At 41.4% G+C, this 19,424-nt stretch overlaps 1 protein-coding gene across 1 annotated transcript in view; it reads right to left on the bottom strand.

Moving 5' to 3' along the window:
• The window catches only part of pid1 (phosphotyrosine interaction domain containing 1), a 39,486-nt gene extending 20,291 nt beyond the window's left edge, over window positions 1–19,195 (bottom strand). The window contains exons 1-2 of the mRNA XM_034114496.1: window positions 19,023–19,195; window positions 4,577–4,723 (exon numbers count right to left, since the gene is read on the bottom strand). Of these exons, the coding sequence (XP_033970387.1) occupies window positions 4,577–4,723; window positions 19,023–19,052 (177 nt within the window). The 5' untranslated portion in view covers window positions 19,053–19,195. The remainder of the gene's footprint in view (window positions 1–4,576; window positions 4,724–19,022) is intronic.
• Window positions 19,196–19,424: the final 229 nt, after the last annotated feature.

The following is a 19,424-nucleotide window of genomic DNA, read 5'->3' as shown; positions in this document are numbered from 1 at the left end:
GGCCATCCAGTTATTTTAGCCTGGCCGGCTCAGATGATTGGTCGTGCTTTTTACAGTACTACGGCTTCCACAGATGACATTTTTTAATGTATTTATTGTCAAAGCATTTCATGTATTCATTGCTATCGGGATGTTAAGAGCATTCCATGGAATATAACAAGTGTTTCTGAAGTGAATTACCTACCCCACCTTTAATGTGTGCACATGTAAAAATGTGTCTTTGATTCTGTGTATATATACATATTTGCACACATATTTGTATATACATTTCGATCTCTCTGTCTGTACAGACAAACTGGAAGATTGACATTAAAGTTGACTTTGACTTTGAAATACATATATGACATAAAAAAAAATATCAAAATCATCATAGGGCCTCTTTTACCTGGCTTGGTTTTCTTGTGTTCCAGTTTGTGTGTTGATGCACAGAGAAAGTGAGTTTTTCACAATATGTCCCCTTTGCGATCTGAAAGCTACGAGTGCATGAGTCGTTTTCTAAACGTGTGTTACCTCGTGGCATGTGGCTAGCTTAGTGATATCTGGTGTTGGAAGTGTGTGTGTTTACTGACTAATGACTACATTTCTTCCATGTAAATACATAGAAAGGTACTGGTAGAGAATCTTCAAGCTATAAATGCTCGTACTGCATTTTTGCTTAAAAACAATGACTAAACTGTGCAATCAATCAAGGAAGGGTGTTGGTTTATGTCATAGATTATTTTCAGTCTCAACATTGCATTTATGAAATTTATGAAAATCTCACTTCTCTAAAACTATTTCATAATGTGGACACAACAGGGGATTTCATATTCATCATCAAGTTTAAGTAGAAATGAAGAAGTTTCCATCAGTGTTGCCTTTAATATGCACATTTGACGATAATGTGAAGGAGTGTTGTATAAACGGTCTGTTTGTAACGGCTTGTTTATTGAAGCACTTTAAATAAACATACCTAAACAATCTCACTGCAGCATTTACATTACATTACATGACATGTCACTTGTTAGACGCTTTTATCCAAAGCGACTTCCATACTTAATACTGTGGACAATCCCCACAGGAGCAATTTGGGGTGAAGTGCCTTGCCCGACATGCTGACTGCAGTGGGGTTTGAACCTGTGCTCCCCTGATCCGAACACCAACGCACTATCCCACTGCGCCACACGCCTCCCATTTACAAGAGGAGATTATTTGATTGTGCCTGGCAGGATAACAGCTGTCTTCAGAGACTTGATGATGAAGAGCAGGTGCAGAGCTTTGTGTGTTTGGTGTGTTGTTTATCAGTGTCACATCAACATGGATGTTTTTTTAATTCAAAACAAAGCGGGCATCTGTCGGCTCTAAACACAGACAACATGTACTCTTTCATTATGATCTTAAATATGCATTTTTCGAAAAACTACAGCATTAGTTTGTGCAATATTTAGTCACTACTACAACAAAACTTCCCTATAAAGCCTCTTTTATTGGATTCTTAGATAATAAAACCCTGCTAGTTAACCAGGGCTCCTACTGTACTTAATTTGACTTACTTTGGCCTAAAAGGGAACTCAGAAATGCCACAGTATATATATAGTATATATACAATAATGGATGTTTAAGTTTCCTGGATAACTTATTTTACAAGAAGATGGAATCTATATATCCAACATTTTTCTAAGTGCCCACAAGCGTTGGAAATATTTGGAGTAAATGGGCGCTCCCCATGCTATATATATTAAACTATTTACATTTCTACAACCTCTACTTACAGCACAACCTCTCTCTTGAGTGTGAAGTTAAGAAGTACTGTAAGTCAATCATTTTTTTCCCAGTTGCGCTGAGAAACGCTGAATTTAGTATTTTTTACTATGTGATGTGTTGGATGCTAACGGGTTATTTTTGGCAACATCTTAAATAAGATATGTAAAATCAAGCAATTTCGAATAAATATCACAATTTTAAGGTTCAGTTATTTTTCCTGATGATAGCTTTGGTCACACATGATCAGTTCAAGGTACATTTCCATGGGAAAGGAACAAAATCTGATGTTTAATTCCTTTTCGCAGTTTCTGGTAGGGTTTTATTACGCTATTTTGTCATTTTTTGAAACAGGAAACATACTTTTGAAACGTGCCGGTGGGTTAAAGGCTATAAAGGGTTAAATGGTTTGTCTCCATGTCTGCACGTGTGTCCCCCCAGCCAGAAAAATCTCCTCTACTCTGCCGGTAACCTTCTTCTTACTGACTTTCACTTCATGTTCACATTTGAAGTTCAGGAGCTTTAAGGAAGTGCTGATGAGGAGTCAGCCCTTTTGGCCTCTTCACTGCCATGGGAAAGCCTTCTTTAAAGATTTAGACCCTAGCCACACGGAGACGGTAACGAAAACGTGTCCGTCCACACGAGACCGCTCGACCCGCTGGAGACGCTGTAGTACATATGCCGGGCCTATAAGTGGCGCTGCTGCCGCCACAAAATACACCAAAAGCAGCGAAGAAGACTTCACGAGCATGCATGGTTTTCATGGTTGCCCTTCTGTTTATTCTCCGCGGTGGACTTAGCAGCAGAGGTGGGGAGAGGCAGGGGCCAGGGCTCTGGCTCTTTTTCTCCCTCCCCGAGGCAAGCGTGTGCTCCTGCTGTAAATCTCTCCGGTAGTCCACCAGCAGATGAAAAACACCCACCTCTCCGCCTCTTCCAAGGGACGAGGAGACCGTGCGGCAGAGTTTCCGTTAGAACTTTTTTTCGCCGGTCAACATGTCTGTTAAAGTTTAAACATGTCCGGACAAAATTATAAAAGTGCCGGTCAGAGGACTTCTTTGTTATTTATTGAGCTTTAAAACGAATAACGACTCTATATAATAATATAAGAATAATATACGGAGTCTCTCTTTCCCTCTCCTGACAGCCCGTCAGTATTTTCGTTATCAGGAAATGATCGTATAGGGCGTAATCACGGAGCCATTTGGCCCCCCAGAGTGTTGCGTCCACAGATCTACCCACCTTGGGACACGTTATCGTTATCTGCGTTTCCCTGTCGGCCTCGTGTGGCTGAACCGTCTATATGATAGAGAACTGTAGTGGATACGACCCGTTTCGTCTCCGTGTGGCTAGGGCATAATATGCACATATACTGTCCATGCAACAGCCTTCACATGATGGTGTGTGTAAGCTCTTCTGTACAGTGGTCCAACTAAATTATCAACAAACATGGGGAATGTGTTTTTCCTGGCAATCATTTCAAAAAGGGAATTTTTTTTTCTTAAATTGTAAGACAACTTCTAGATATAAAATGTTTACGTGAGATATTTGAAACGCTCCTTTTCGGACAAGCTTGTTAATGGTACAGCCTTAGCGACCAAAAACAACATACGTAACAAAAACCCACACATTTTTACACACACACACACACACACACACACACACACACACACACACACACACACACACACACACACACACACACCACACACACACACACACACACACACACACACACACACACACACACACACACACACACACACACACACACACACACACACACACACACACACACACACACACACACACACACACACACACACACACACACACACACACTTTGGACTGGAAGTGTTATGTGTAATAACAGAGCGTGGCAGCTATTTTAATCTGAGGCCCTGTTTGTTTTCTGCTGTGAGGCGACGGACAAAGAGAAAGAGCTCATTGTGTGACGCTCTAAATCTGACTCTTAGGAAGCCGGGGAGACGAGGAAAACAAACGCACCCGTGCCAGAACACGTGCCCACACACACAACATGTGCAACATATACCTGTCGTACAATTTATGAATGTTATTTCTGACTGCTATGGTAATATTTAAGGGATAATGTGCAGTGAGGGGTTTCAAAGGAACACAGAAAGGGTTATCTTTACTCACTCAAAAAATACTCAAATATACCAATTTAGTTAGTTCTCTGCGTACCAAAGTCTGAAACTGCCGCAACAATAATGTAACTTAAAATGACATCAGCGCTGATGGATATTTTCTGTAACTGTCCACTTTTTCAGTCTTTAAACACTGACAGATTCCATACTGTGTTCCTGTTAGTGTTTACTTCCTGTCAGACTTCTTCTTCTGCTGATTCAAAAAGTATTCAACGGTCTGTTCTCTTTAGCAACGGTCTGTTAGTGAGAATTAACAACCTCTAGAATGTCCACATTGACCAATCAGAATTAGCCGTGTAATACTTATATATGTTCACTCTTTTTTATGTTGCTGCTGCTGCTGCTTAATTTTGATCGTGGATGATAGATTATATTAATCTCTTTATCTAATAAGTTTACGTTCTCATTTTTGCCTTTGTCTGCACTCCCCCTTTTCCTGTAACAACGTAAATTCCTCCGCTGTGGGAGGAATGAAAGGGATTTGTGAATATTAATCTATAAAATCGACTTATTCAGACACAAAAATGTCCCCCTCGTGTGTTGATGAATGAAGCGCGTGTTCAAAAAGAAAGGGAAAACAGTTGGGTTATGATTCCTATTAATGCTATTATGGATTTACTGTTCAGGAACACGGTTGGATTTGGGGGATTATGGGGTTCTTGTGACCCTACCTTGTATCCGGCATGAGTGCGGCCCTTTGTGAGCGGCGTGGTGGAGCACAGCTCGATGGCCTCGGGCTCGTGGAAGATCACCGTGGGCAACGGCTCCTTCCTCAGCGTCAGCACGTTCAGCTTGGTCTTCAGCATGGTCTGAAAGTGCTGATGGAGAGAAGAGAGGAACTGCTTTAGAGAAACTTAAAAACCAGTAGCAGACAACTTGAGGTCATCATTTGTAGCTTCATGTAGACACTGCTGGAGGCTCCAAGAGAAAGCAAACTCTCAGCGGAAAAAACCTCGGAAGTGCTTTAACAAGATTTCACAAATGTTTCCCTTCTAATTATCAAATCAAACATTATTTGTGTCCCATTTTTTGTACACAAAAGGTAAAACAAAGAACTTCACAAACCAATACAATACAAACTCTCCTTCCCAGGTAATAAATACCAAGTAACACATTACTTCTTGATTGTTAAAACAGAATCAATTAAAGCAGGCACTCAATAAAACAAGAAAAAAATGTATAAAACTAAAATACAGTTAATTAATACATTACATAAGAATAGAATAGTTTTTTTTTTTTTTTTTTACTCTCGTGCAATACTTTGGGATCAATATAGTACATATAATGTTATCTTATCAGTTTTTTTTTGTGTTTTTTGGCTTCTAGTCCAGATAAATATAGGATTTATACATGTCTAAATGTAATGTAAGAAACCAAAATTCAGCTGGGCGCTCCATAAAAGTTTCATGAGACTTCAGGATATTATGTCCTTAGCCTTGGTTTGACGTGTTTTAAAAAAATACCAGTATGAAATTCAAGTCAAGAGCATTCAAGATGTACAGACCCCTCACACACACACACACACACACACACGCAAGCACACACACACAAGCACACACACACAAGCACACACACAGAATAAATCTCAGTGGTGAAAACTGAAGGCTGGAAGTGAGATGGTGTGAGAGGTTTAATTTCTGCTGATGGTGGAATTTGGAGAGCAGATGAAGGGAGCTCCGCCCTCGCTGAAACCGTCAAAACAAGAGCGTGGAGCCGCCTGCTCTTATACTAAAAGTGTATGGTGGAGTTTCCTGAAGCCGAGCAGAACCACATGCTGGATCTGGACCGGTGGCATTTACTGGGTTTCCTCGATACGGTCAAGACAAATCTGAGAAGCTAATGAAATGTCTTCCAACTGAGGAAGAAAAACAGGCATGTCTGCAACTCCCTCCGTCATAAAAGATCTAGAAAAAGTCAATAGCGGACTACTTTTTCTAAAAAGTCTCTGATATATGGTGTACCAAGGGCTGTAACTAATGATTACTCTCATTATAAATTTATGTGAGGACCATTTTCTCGATTGATTAGTTGTTTGCTCGGTTAAATACCAAGACAATTGGGAAGAACGTCAATCAGTGTTCCCCATGCCCAAGATGGTGTCATTTATTGTCTTGTTTGGTCAGTAAACCGTCATTAAGGAGTAAAGAAACCGATAAATATTCACATTAAAGAAGCTGGAATCAGAGATTTCTGGTCTTTTATAAAATGAAAATTGCTAAATTGCTAATTTACCTGCTTTGATTTTGACTAGCAAGCTTTATGCTAGCACCAAATACCTTAAAGTACTGTCATATGGACTGCTGTGAAATATGGTTCGGACATTAATGGTTCCCAGAGGATAAACCTTAATGACTGTAGAAGCTCAGACATCACAACAGCTGTGTTTGCTGCCGTTTGAATATCAGAAAGCTAACATGCTAATCTGGGATGCTTAACATTACACCAGCTGGAAACTAGCACGTTGCTATTCTGTTAGCATTTACCTTCAAATATCACAGAGCTGCTATGGCTGTAAACGTATTGTAATATAAGATATAGTAATATAGACACCAATCTTGTATTGTAGATGAAGTGTCAGAATATGTGACCACCGTTTAACTACAGATTATTTTATTCCATTCGCTTTTTTCCCCTTGAGATTTGTTTCCATGTTGGACCTGCTCAAAGACCATTTTTTAAGCAACAGATGCTCAACGTTTTCAGGCAACAGAGAACGGTTAGTCCTGCCAGAACAGGCCACCATCAATCCTCCGTGTTGGTTTGTTCCCCAAAGCCAAGGAGAACATCCTCAATCAACTTCAAGAAATGGATAAGGTTGTGTGCAGTACTTAAATTCAACACCGCTGCATCGGATAATGTTATATAATAGGTAACACATACTCAATTCAAAACATTCTTGAGCGTGTTATGGATTTTCTTGCACTGGTGCTTTGTAGTCCGACTCAGCAGTGACTTAATTACATTAATCTGACTACACATATCTGTTATTTGGCTATATTAAAATACCACCACCCTATAAATAACATTATTGTTGGCTTTTTCTCATTAATTGCATTATAAAATGGTATGAAATTGTACACAAAATTAGTTAAATATAAAAAAGAGATTTCACCAATACCAGTTTAGTGCATTCTTCACTAAAGTACTACACACAACCTGTTGGAGTAGAAACCCAAGAAACACCTACCTAAGTGAACTTCCATGTTGGGGGGGGGTTAGGGGGCTGTCAGTGAAGAGAAAGATAAGGCATGCAAAAAACTCAGAGCAGATGAAGGAGAAAGGGAGAAAGGAGTTGTGGAGTTGTGAAAGTAAAGCCACATGTGTGTAAACGCTCACTGACCTCCGCGTCAGCACTTTACAGCTTCCTGACAGCGGCTCGCATTCCTGCGGTTGGCCCTGTACGGAGAGGGGGGGGGTCTCTCCTCCACCCCCCACCAGGAGCAAAAGGCCTGAGCGGAGGGGCTGCTTGTGGAGCCGCTTCTATTCATAATATTTTCTCTGAATTTTAATGTTTTTTTATTTCTCAAGTCCCCACAGTGTCCTCATCAGGTTACTGCTGCTGCTGCTGCTATTGATTCTATTTCTGACTTTAACGTGGACCAAGGCAGGTTTTCTGTCTCCAGCATCAGGCGGTGTGGACCGGGTACAAAACACAGACCTTACAATGGCTGCTGTCATAACGAAAACCTCAAATCTCAAAATAACTGATTTTTTCAGGATTTTAAGAATAGAATAAAATAGGTCCTTTTAAGAGGATCTACTCTGCTGATGTTTAGGTTCATATCAGTATGTCGTGTCTCTACTTTAAAGAGTCCTCTCCTGCTGATGTTCAGGTGTATATCAGTATGTAGTGTCTCTACTTTAAAGAGTCCTCTCCTGCTGATGTTCAGGTGTATATCAGTATGTAGTGTCTCTACTTTAAAGAGGCCTCTCCTGCTGATGTTCAGGTGTATATCAGTATGTAGTGTCTCTACTTTAAAGAGTCCTCTCCTGCTGATGTTCAGGTGTATATCAGTATGTAGTGTCTCTACTTTAAAGAGTCCTCTCCTGCTGATGTTCAGGTGTATATCAGTATGTAGTGTCTCTACTTTAAAGAGTCCTCTCCTGCTGATGTTCAGGTGTATATCAGTATGTAGTGTCTCTACTTTAAAGAGTCCTCTCCTGCTGATGTTCAGGTGTATATCAGTATGTAGTGTCTCTACTTTAAAGAGTCCTCTCCTGCTGATGTTCAGGTGTATATCAGTATGTAGTGTCTCTACTTTAAAGAGTCCTCTCCTGATGATGTTCAGGTGTATATCAGTATGTAGTGTGTCTACTTTAAAGAGTCCTGTCCTGCTCATTCTCAGGGTCATATCAGTATGTAGTGTCTCTACTTTAAAGAGTCCTCTCCTGCTGATGTTCAGGTGTATATCAGTATGTAGTGTCTCTACTTTAAAGAGTCCTCTCCTGCTGATGTTCAGGTGTATATCAGTATGTAGTGTCTCTACTTTAAAGAGTCCTCTCCTGATGATGTTCAGGTGTATATCAGTATGTAGTGTGTCTACTTTAAAGAGTCCTGTCCTGCTCATTCTCAGGGTCATATCAGTATGTAGTGTCTCTACTTTAAAGAGTCCTCTCCTGCTGATGTTCAGGTGTATATCAGTATGTAGTGTCTCTACATTAAAGAGTCCTCTCCTGCTGATGTTCAGGTGTATATCAGTATGTAGTGTCTCTACTTTAAAGAGTCCTCTCCTGATGATGTTCAGGTGTATATCAGTATGTAGTGTCTCTACTTTAAAGAGTCCTCTCCTGCTGATGTTCAGGTGTATATCAGTATGTAGTGTCTCTACTGTGACATGTCTCCATGCTTTAATGTTCAAAAAGCTCTTCATTGTTCTCATACTGCCTGTGCTGCAGCACCTCTTTTCACCCTCTGTCTGAAACCAGAGCCCAGTCTGCTCTGATTGGTTAGCTGGTCGGCCCTGTTGTGATTGGTCAACCGCTTAGAGATGTCCCGCCCCTTAGCTTATCACGTACAATGTGTTGGAGCGCTAGCCAATAGAAGCACTAGTGTTACATAGGGATGTCATTACAGTCCTGAAGTAAACAAAGGAGTCCAATGGATGCGTTCAGGCAGGGGGGGGGGGGGGGGGGGGGGGGGGGGGGGGAGTGTGTGCAGTGTGTACACAGAAACCTATATAACACACTACAGGAAAGGGGAACCCCAACAAAACATAATAGGGCCTCTTTAAGAGCATTCCCTCGTCTAAATGTTAATGCTTGTCTTCAGTTCATTACAGACGGTGAACCTCTACATTTAGATCTATAGATATTCACAGATAAAGGATCCATGTAATGCATAAATAAAAAGGTTGAAGTATTTGATTAATACAATAACTACTGTGATTATATAACTATGAGTGCTTCACATTCGGCAACCTTTCAACGATTACAAGTTTCCATTTGTTGTGGCATATTTGTTTTATTACTTCCACTCTTTACATATTTAGACTTTCTGTGACTCCAATCAAAGTATTTAGTCATTTGTAGGCCAGTTGTGACATCCACTGTCATAACATTAAACTGTCTTCATATTTAGCAGCATGACTGTACGCTGAAAGAATCCACAGTGACGCACCGCGGCCTGTCCCGTGTGATTAACACGTATTTATAGTGCAAAGAAGTCACAATCAAAAAGAGCTGGACTGAACATTACCAGCAGTCTTTTTACAAAACAATCCAGTTATTTATATGTTATGAATCTCAAAGCTCATATAATATGTATTTGCTTAAAAACAGAACTTCCAATGGCCTTCATCCAATAACATTTTTGCATATGGCTTAGCTTTCTCTCTGAAGAAAGTAATGTTTACAAGTCGGGCTCACGACCAAGATCAAACCCCACAGACTGAGCACTAGTAGCTAATTCTGAATGGTTGCCCACATTTAAAACGTATGTAAATCCAGTTTTAACCATCACATCCTGGAGAAGAAGCATGCAGACTTTGGAGAGCTCGCCTCCTGCAGTGATGAGCTTAGCAGGTCACAGATGGTAAATTGAACAGTTGTTCCCCTGAGGGAGCATTCTTACAGAAAAGAGGTTCTCGGGTTAATCTCATGGTAAGACACTGCATCGCAGGGTAAAAACAGACCTCTGCCACGCCTGCTGAGACACTCAAACTAGGGGTTATAGGGATGTGATCACATCCAAACAGTAGGAAACAGCTGGAAATGATGTTAAGGGACCAGCAGAAGCTAAATGGAGAGATGATGCGTATCTAAAAAAGCGTGATAATCTGAGAAAACACACCCCTTTGGTTAGAAATGGCTACTGGTTCTTTCTGGTAACGGTGGTTAGGAGCTTAACACAGACCTCAAGACCAGAAAACAGTTTGTCAACAACATTAGCCTGACTCAGACACATCTGCATACACATGTAAGGGCTGGAGATGAAAGAGTGTGTCGAGCTCTGTACCAGATGTTGTAGGTCTGGTGACTGTGGAGACAAGACAGTACGACATCCCTGTCTGTTTCAATCTGAATCCCATCGTTTCACTTTCTAAAAGGGAATACATCGAGTCATGTTTCAGGATCACAATCAGTGTATTTTCTATCAATAATAAAAACGTTTTGTCCCACTGTCTGTCTGTCTGTCAGCAGCGTGGGGTTAAACTTGGGGGCTTCAACCAGCACATCAAGGTAGGCCTACACGGTCAGGAAGCCAACCATGAAAATGTGGATTTAAAAGAGATTTAAAAGAATGTCATTCTTTATCTCAACTGGGACCAACTTTCTATGGAGAGAAGCAAACAACTAAACAAGTCAGGGCATCATGCAACACCTTGAGCTACTTTACTGGCTCACAAAACTTAATGGCGCCCTGTGGAGTTTTCTTGTAAACAAAGTTCTGTTTACATTAATATTAGGGCATGTGTCCAGCGTTGGCAGGAAAGCGCTGGCAGGCTTCAACCAAGCATTTCATCATCACACTAAAACAATCTCTTTGCAACATCACCACTCTAATAGCAGTCGGATGGAAGACCAGCATTGTCCCTTTGCTTTTTATTATGTGTTCGGGATGCTATCTATTTGTTTGACATCCAGAGGACCCTCTTACTTTTTTATGAATGAGCTCTTCATCGACTCAATCTGACAGCAGTAGAGCACAGAGGGCGATCCAACGCATACACTGATAAAAGTACAACACTCAACAGCCTGAACAGCGCCAACAAATCGGCTTTGAGATACATGATAGTGTCTACCTGACTTATTAAGCTCAGCATAGACTGACAGCCAAAAGAAGCCGCCATTTTCTACAGCGGTGTCACTGGCGCTTTTCTTAGAAATTCAGAGATTCAGAAATGCTCTGCCTTTTCACCAAGAAGAGCTCAAAATGTTAAACATTCCTATATCCTTTCTACTCATTTGGAACAATTTAAAAAGGCACCAAATGTATTCTGGACACTCAACCTTACTCACCAAAATGGTGTGTATTCTTAAAGCTCCAAAAATATGTTGGATGCCTTTCCCTTCTTCAGAAAAAAATGCACCGCTGATTTCTCTTGCATTGTTTGCTAGCAGTCTTCTTCTCCCCTGCCTTTTTGCTGAAGAATATTTTGTAACCGCCACCTGTTGATCAGTGGAGTAGTAGGAAACTATTGGCGTGACTCATGCATCTGTACTTTGTGCACGAGACACTAACCGAACGTGTGCACACTCATAAAAACATTGTCCAATAGCGCTTCTAGCGGCCAAAACCTCCACAGGGAACCTCGAAAGCTGGAGCAAAATATATTGCAACAATTTGCATCAAACCTCTGCCATGTACCAGGGAGTAAACGGCACATAGGCTGAAGTTACACATCAAATGAACTGTTCACAAATTGGTCCAGTTTAAGCAACAATGTCTTTACAAACAATACCCACTTCTTTAACACTAGAACCGCCAGAGATTTTTTATACCTAAAACCGCCACCTGGGTCAAATTGACCCGCTATTAGAATGCATTGATTTTCAAGGTAACATTTTCTTTTATTGAACAGTGAGTTTTGATCGCACAGGGATGAAACGTATACCAATATAATCTGTGGACTCTCAGGGCTCGACATTATAAATGGCCCGCTGGCCCGGAAGCATTATTTAGACACCGCGGCCAGCATAACGTACTTTCAACTCGCCCCACAGCTGTTTGCTGCGGAGCACAGCGCGAGCAGTCTCCCGTGAGCGGGAGCGCACTCCTTCACTCCAGACTGTCTCTATCTCTCTCTCTCTCTCTCTAGATAACTATCTATCAATATATCTATCCATCTATCTCTCTCTCTCTCAATCTATCTCTCAATCTATAAGGAACCGCAGTAGACAAAAGGCGTTGCTATAGCAACACGTCATGTTTATATGAAAAGGGGTGGGGTCAATATGACCCACTTGGCGGAAATAGGTATAAATGGCAATTTTTTGGGCGATTTCTTCAATCTGACTTCATATTGACAATTTTTAACAACATAGGGTGCTACATAACACACTTTCAGGAAAAGTCACGGACTGGAAGACTTTAATATTTTATTGAAAAAAAGTTACACACAATAAAAAACAGCTCTGGGTCAAATTGTCCCGATTGGCGGTTCTAGTGTTAAAGAACCTGCGTCATTCTGGACTTGCAACACATTTTTCCTGACCTTGTTTGTGTCTAAAATGTCATTTATACAAACAAACACATCCTTCCTTCTGTTACCTTTTGCAGAAATATGCTTAGTCCGCAGATGAAGCAAGACCCTGAGTGTGGTGGCATTTACTACCATTTACTGCCAAAAGTAGTACGCACCCCCTCCGGGTCGTTGCATGGGTAAGCACTGGGTAACTTTCTAAGATGTGTTTACAGCCTCCCACTCTGATCCTGGGACAGTTTACAAGAGGAAATATGTCTGAACAGGCGTGTGGGAGGGAGAAGGTCACTGATCGGAAGTTGGGATTGGTGGGTTCCTTCTGTAGGAGGAAGTGGGTATTAAAGTACCCAAACCTCAGAGCCTGGGGGAGGCAATTTCTGACTGGCAGTAAAACATCAACAACTCGTTGTCGTAAACAATGAACCCACCGCGACATCTCGACAGTCTACATGGAGCCAGGGCACATGGAACAGACCCGCTAATGACACGAAACACACACCACTGTCAAGGACATGGCCAATTTGAATGGTTTCCATTATTCACCTCCTGACAGAGGGAGAAAACAGGCTCTAGAAAAACGACCTAATCAGGAGCCCCCCCCCCCTCCCTCGGCCCCCCAGGTGGAGACGCAGGATTTACTTACAATGCCCAACAGAGCTGGAACTAACTTGCAGCGGATATTAAGACTTTCACTTTGACCACCTGCCGTTTGACTCAACATTATCCTGAACGATCCTGACCCCCATCCTGTATTCCTGTACTTCCTATTATTCCATGAGAACTCCTAATCTTTTCATTGGCATTTTTATGTTTGTCAAATTTAACTTGTTTTGCCTCAATCTTGATACAGGGTACTTATTATATGTTATAGTTTGGATTCCTAAAGCTTTTAGTCTACTAACCCATCATTCAAGGGTGGTTTTCACTATAAGTAATGGGTTTTTTGTAGGCGGAGGTAAGAATTTACCTTTTTTTACTATGTTCCATCTGAATTTACTCTGACTGAGAAAAATCTATATTGATTCTGACACTTCTACATCCAACTCACAGATGTAACCTTGCTTTGATAAAAGAAATTATTCATATAACCCTTTTAGAAGTGAAGTTGTAGTCATTTGTTTTGGGCATGTCATTTTCGAGCCTGAAACCTGAAAAACAGGCTCGGGGCTTAACAGGTTAATGCAGTTTCTTTGAAATGCATTATGTAAGCCATTTTATATTTTTACAATAGAAACCTGCCTTATCAATTTATTTACCCTCGCTTGATTAATGGAAGTTGTTTTAACTGTAATATGATAACAAATTATATAGGTCAATAGTGACAAAAAAGGGAAAATTAGAGGAAATTCGATCAAAGATGTTCCTATTTTTACTGTTATGTACCCACAACATAATGGGAGTTAAAACAATCATGTTAAACAATCAGGTCCAATTCTTTGGAAATGTGGAGGATAAGAGCAAGCATCCGCAACCTACATTTACCCATAATGCACCACTATTTGTAGACATGCAGGAATATATTGGGTGCCTTTGGTTAGCACCCTAATCCCACCCTTAAACCTAGCAAATCGATGTGACCCCTGCTACTGTAAATACCAAACACAAAGCCCTAAATAACGCTGTTCATCAACAGGAAGGATAAGAGACTCTTTGTCAAAAGCAAACCTTGAGAAATGTAAACTTCACACAAACATGAGATTACGCTCATTCATCAAAAAACTGAAAAAGCCAAAAGCCATTTCTTCACAAGAGGCAAATGAGTGTTGGTTGTAAAAAAATAAATGGCGTTGAACCCTGGGAATTCTGTGCCAGTCTGCTTGTGGATTCCTTTTTCTCACCGAGGCCACAGTCTCAACAACATAGCAGCGCAGCCACAAAGCAACCGACGGAGACAGACAGACCCGGAAACAGAAACAAATAAAAGGCAAGAGGAGATTTTCACACAGTAACAACAATTAAAGATGCACCGACAGCGGCTGCCTCCCACCGCGTTTGACCCGAGTCGGCGGCCTACTGTCACGTCTCTGTAAGAGCTCGGCCCCGTTTGTCACACATTAAAGTGTCAAAAGTGGAAACCACGGCTGAAGGAAGATGTGCTGACCGAGGGAAATTAGACGTTTGGTAGCCTTAGGGAAAATTCAAAAAAGGAAGCATGTTGCGTGCATGCTTTACCCGCCTGACAACTTGTATATACGTGTTTGTGTATTTGTCCTCGTTGCATATTGTGCAAACTGTCAGTGAACTAACATGGCCCCTGCTCAGGAGGAAGGCCCTCTGAAGGAATTGAGGCCTGTGGTCAGCGAGATTAGGGATGGGGAAATGGACACTGCGAGGAAAACATGATGACAGGACATGATGAAGCATCAACACACAGCATAGCAACACACACACACACTTCCAAAAGACCTCCGATTGCCAATATGAAAAGCAGCTTGCGATTGGTCGAGGGTAAAACCTAAACTCACGCCACGAGCTGTATCTCCTCACCCCTACGCACCTCTATCTATCTCACCCCCGTCTCCCTCCTCTTCCCTGCCTGAGCGTGAGACAAAAATGCAGCAAGACATCAGGTGTTGCTATGGCAACAGAGGACAGCACAAGTGAGGATAATGTGGACGGATGCCATAGTGAATGAAAACAACAAAACGGAGGATAATAAACACCGGTGCATTCCCAGATACCTGGCTCCAATAAGGAAAGGATGCCAGACTAAGTTATTGTTATACAACCTATTTTACTTGTCATTTCTATTAGGGTTGCATTTGCATTATCAGCCAATTTTCTGAGGATATGGACTTTTTAAAAATATTTTCTTAGATTTTACAGACAATATAAGTCAACAACTACCTGTAGAATTCAATGTAACTGTGAAAATGTGTTGTAGAAAATAGCTATACCTCAATTCACAAATTGTTTGCTCATAAAGGGGCCATATTCTGCTCATGTTCAGGTTCATATCAGTCTGTAGTGTCTCCTTTAATTACATTACATGTTTTGTTAGTCAATAACGCTAAGATATTTAGTTTAATATGATAAAAAAAAAAATCAAATATGAAATGTTTCTTTTGTTGACTAATGGCTTAGCCCACTATTGTTTACATCTGTAACCCTTTTGCCGTTAATTTGAACAATTACCTTTTATTCCCTGATCCAAAAGACCCTGGCAGGACCACGGATAATTTATAGGGCTTCTGCTGTTTCTGTTTACCCCGAGAAAAGAACAACCTGTGCAGATTCTGTTCGTCCAAATTCCCCTCAGAAGTCATCCATCAAGTTAAACATTGCCGTTTATTGTTCCACAGTTTAGAAGTGGACAGCAGAAATATGCTAAACTCTTTAGCTACTCAGGGCCAACAGCTGGTCTGCAGGAGGTAAGCTGCGAGCCAAGTGGCTGTTATCGAAAATACGACTTCTTTAAACGCCAAAACCTGCCTTTTTCCTGCACCAAGCATTGCACTTGCTCCGATCATTCAAATGCCATGCTCCCAGTGTGTTAAGCAGACTTCCTGTTTGAGGTACATTCAAAAGTTTCACAATCAGAATCAAAATTCTCAGTTGTAAAACTATCCATTCACAAAAAGAAGACATATGATACTATGGATGCATCCTAATAAACTGTTAAAGGGGCCCTATTATGCTCATTTTCAGATTCCATATTTGTATGTTGTGCCTCTATTGTGACATGTTACCACGCTTTAAAGAGGCCCTATTATGCGTTTTTGAGTTTTCCCTTTCCTGTAGTGTGTTATATCGGTTTGGTGCATGTCAATGGTCTGCAAAGGCTAAAATACCAAAGTTCTCTCCAGGGGAAGTTTCTCTCAACACAGAAACGTTCGAAACGCCTCCATTGGACTTGTTTGTTTGATTCCAGAACAGTGACATCACTAAGTAACACTCGCACTTCTATAGAGTGCCACAGTGACGCGTCCTAAAACCCGGAAGTAAGTTAGCATTTTACCACTTCCGGTTCCTTTGACAAAAAACAATGCAATTTCTCCATAGGATTTTGGAAAATAGCTGGAAATAAGGTCTGTGGTTGACACACATTGAAGAGACAGATCACGTTTTGTTCAGCCGGATAATCTCCACATGTCTACCCTACTATTATAATTTTCGAATCATAAATCTTATCGATACATTTATGATCGATAGATTGTCGAAGGAACCGGAAGGAGTTTACTTCCGGGTTTTAGGACGCGTCACTGTGGCACTCTATTGGCTAGCGCTCCAACACATTGTACGTGATAGGCTAAGGGGCGGGACATCTCTAAGAGGTTGATCAATCACAACAGAGCCAGCCAGCTAACCAATCAGAGCAGACTGGGCTCTGGTTTCAGACAGAGGGTGAAAAGAGGTGCTGCAGCACAGGCAGTATGAGAAAAATAAAGAGCTTTTTGAACATTAAATCATGGCGAAATGTCACAGTAGAGACACTACATACAAATATGAACCTGGAAATTAGCATAACATGTCCTTGATCAACCTGTACCATGAAATAGCATATTGTTCAGTATAGAACTGATGCAACTCATTAAGGATTCTGTAAGTTGACAGAATATGACATCCTAGTTAGATCTCTCTTTTTCAAGCACTAAAAGAGTGGAAGTTGAAGACTGAAAATGAACATTTGAATATAAAACAAATACAGTGCATGTATTAAAGGTGAGGTAGGTCATTTTGGAGAAACCAACTCGAGTGCGCTAAAATTTGAAAATACACAGCCGGAAAAAATCTGCCACTTCCTTACAGAGCCCCTCCTCCAACACACACGAACGCGCACATGACCAATGAGGGCACGAGATAAGTTTGTGCACAGATGGAAGGCTGACAGGCAGGTAGGCCATCCAGTTATTTTAGCCGGGCCGGTTAAAATGATTGGTCGTGCTTTTTACAGTACTACGGCTTCCACAGATTAATTTTTTTAATGGATATTTGGTCAAAGCACTTAAGATATTCATTGCTATCGGGATGTTAAGAGCATTCCATGGAATATAACAAAAAGTGTATCTCGAGCCGGTTTCTCAAACGTACCTACCCCGCCTTTAAGCTGGGAGCTGCTATTAGCACGGTTCAGCTAGAGTTTGGGAGACTTAGACGTGTGAATAAATAACCAATTAATTATTTTTGGGGGAAATGAACGGCTGCTGTGATGGAAAAATACCAAAATAAATGTCAACCTTGCAACCACATCATGGAGCTATTTGTTTTGAGTGTGGAGTTAGTTGGCACATTTTACGAGAATGATTCACTACACAAATACACAAGAAGAAAAGTGAGATATATGTTGACTGAATGACACTTGTTGAGCTTGAATTCATTGCTAAGTTCCAACTTCCAAATGTTCAATCAACCTTAACCAAATACAGCAGAGGTGGGAGAAGTACTCAGATTGTGTACTTGAGTAAAAGTGTAGGAATACTCAATTAAAGTCCTGCATTCAAAATGTTACCCAAGTAAAAGTACAAAAGTATCAGAATCTAAATATAGTTAAAGTAGCGACAGTAAAAGTAGTCATTGTGCAGATTGGTCCATTTCAGAATAATATGATATGTTTTATAACAGAATCCAATGATAGTGATCCAAGTAATAGCCGGTTACATAACTAATTAAAGAGTCGGGGGTCATGCAGATGTGTGTTTACAGTACAGATCTTCAGAGGCCCCTCACTCCACATGTGAACACCGGAACTCTCGCTTTTAAATAAATCGTGATTCCATCTTCTTGACGCCCGGGCAGAAGAAGGGATTGTGCAAGTTGACTTGGCAGCAGTCCTGCAGGAGGCCGACATCTGGAGAGCATTAGGTCTGCAGGAGACGTGAAGCCAGGCACGGCTCGGCTCGGCTCGGCTCGCGATATCAAACTACGTGTCATTAACGCTGTTTTTCCCCCTGGTTCTTAAACAGGTTGCAGGTTACTGACCACCAGACCCTGCTCTAATACATTCTCTTTTATTGGCTGCGATTTCACACGGGAATGGAGAGGGTAAATAAGCATCCTGATGTGACAACATGACGGAAAAATAGAGTGACAACAGGAGGAGGCCTGCAGTGCATTCTGTAGGTTAGTGTGCACTGTGCAGGTCTGGATGGAAACAGGCCTCTGGAGCCAAGAAAAAAAAAGGTTTTTAAACACAACATGAATGTGTTTTTAAGGAAATCTGCAGCGGTGATTTGCACAGAAATGCAGCGAAATGCACAGAAATGCAGCGGAGGTATTGCTTGTGAATAGGTGCATGTAAACGCCTCACAGAGAGCAGAGCATTAGCAAAGAAAGACGCTGATTGTTTGAATTCGCAAAGCTGGTTTATAACAATTAAAACATCTAGATAAAAGACATCTGTAGCTGCACAGAAACCGAGGATGGAGCCATGCACAGCACCACGGCTTTCACTGGTAACACGAATTTATTTACCGCTGCCCTGTCGACAATGAGCCCCCCCACACACACACACACACACGAGCGCGCGCGTCTTTACCTGCAATCGCTCCGACGCAGGTTGCCACATATTCGCAGTCTCGCAGGTTCTCCGTGTCTCACTACAGCGTGTTCTCCTCCCGGGGTCCGGCTCACATCTGTCGGCTGTCTCGGCTCTTCTCTCTGTCCCGCTCCGGTCTGCGAGGCTCGGTCATGAAGGATGTGTTGCTCCGCCTGGCTGCAGTGCTGAGAGCCGCCGCCAGGTGGAGCTACCTGCCCCGTGGCGTTCAGGTGCTGCAGGGAAATCAAGGCTCCGAGCATGAAGAGTGCAGACAGTGAAAGTGTTGTTTTGAGCTGTTTTATGTTGGAAAATCAGTGTACTGCAAGTCTTCGGTTCAAATCATTTAATGACAGTTAATAATATGAGTACAATCATGAGACATAATCGAAATATATTAATGTA

The sequence above is a fragment of the Trematomus bernacchii genome, unplaced genomic scaffold (genome assembly GCF_902827165.1).
Source record: "Trematomus bernacchii unplaced genomic scaffold, fTreBer1.1, whole genome shotgun sequence".
Taxonomy (NCBI): domain Eukaryota; kingdom Metazoa; phylum Chordata; class Actinopteri; order Perciformes; family Nototheniidae; genus Trematomus; species Trematomus bernacchii.
Note: the sequence above shows the minus strand (reverse complement) of the source record. Positions and strands in the feature narration are given on the sequence as shown.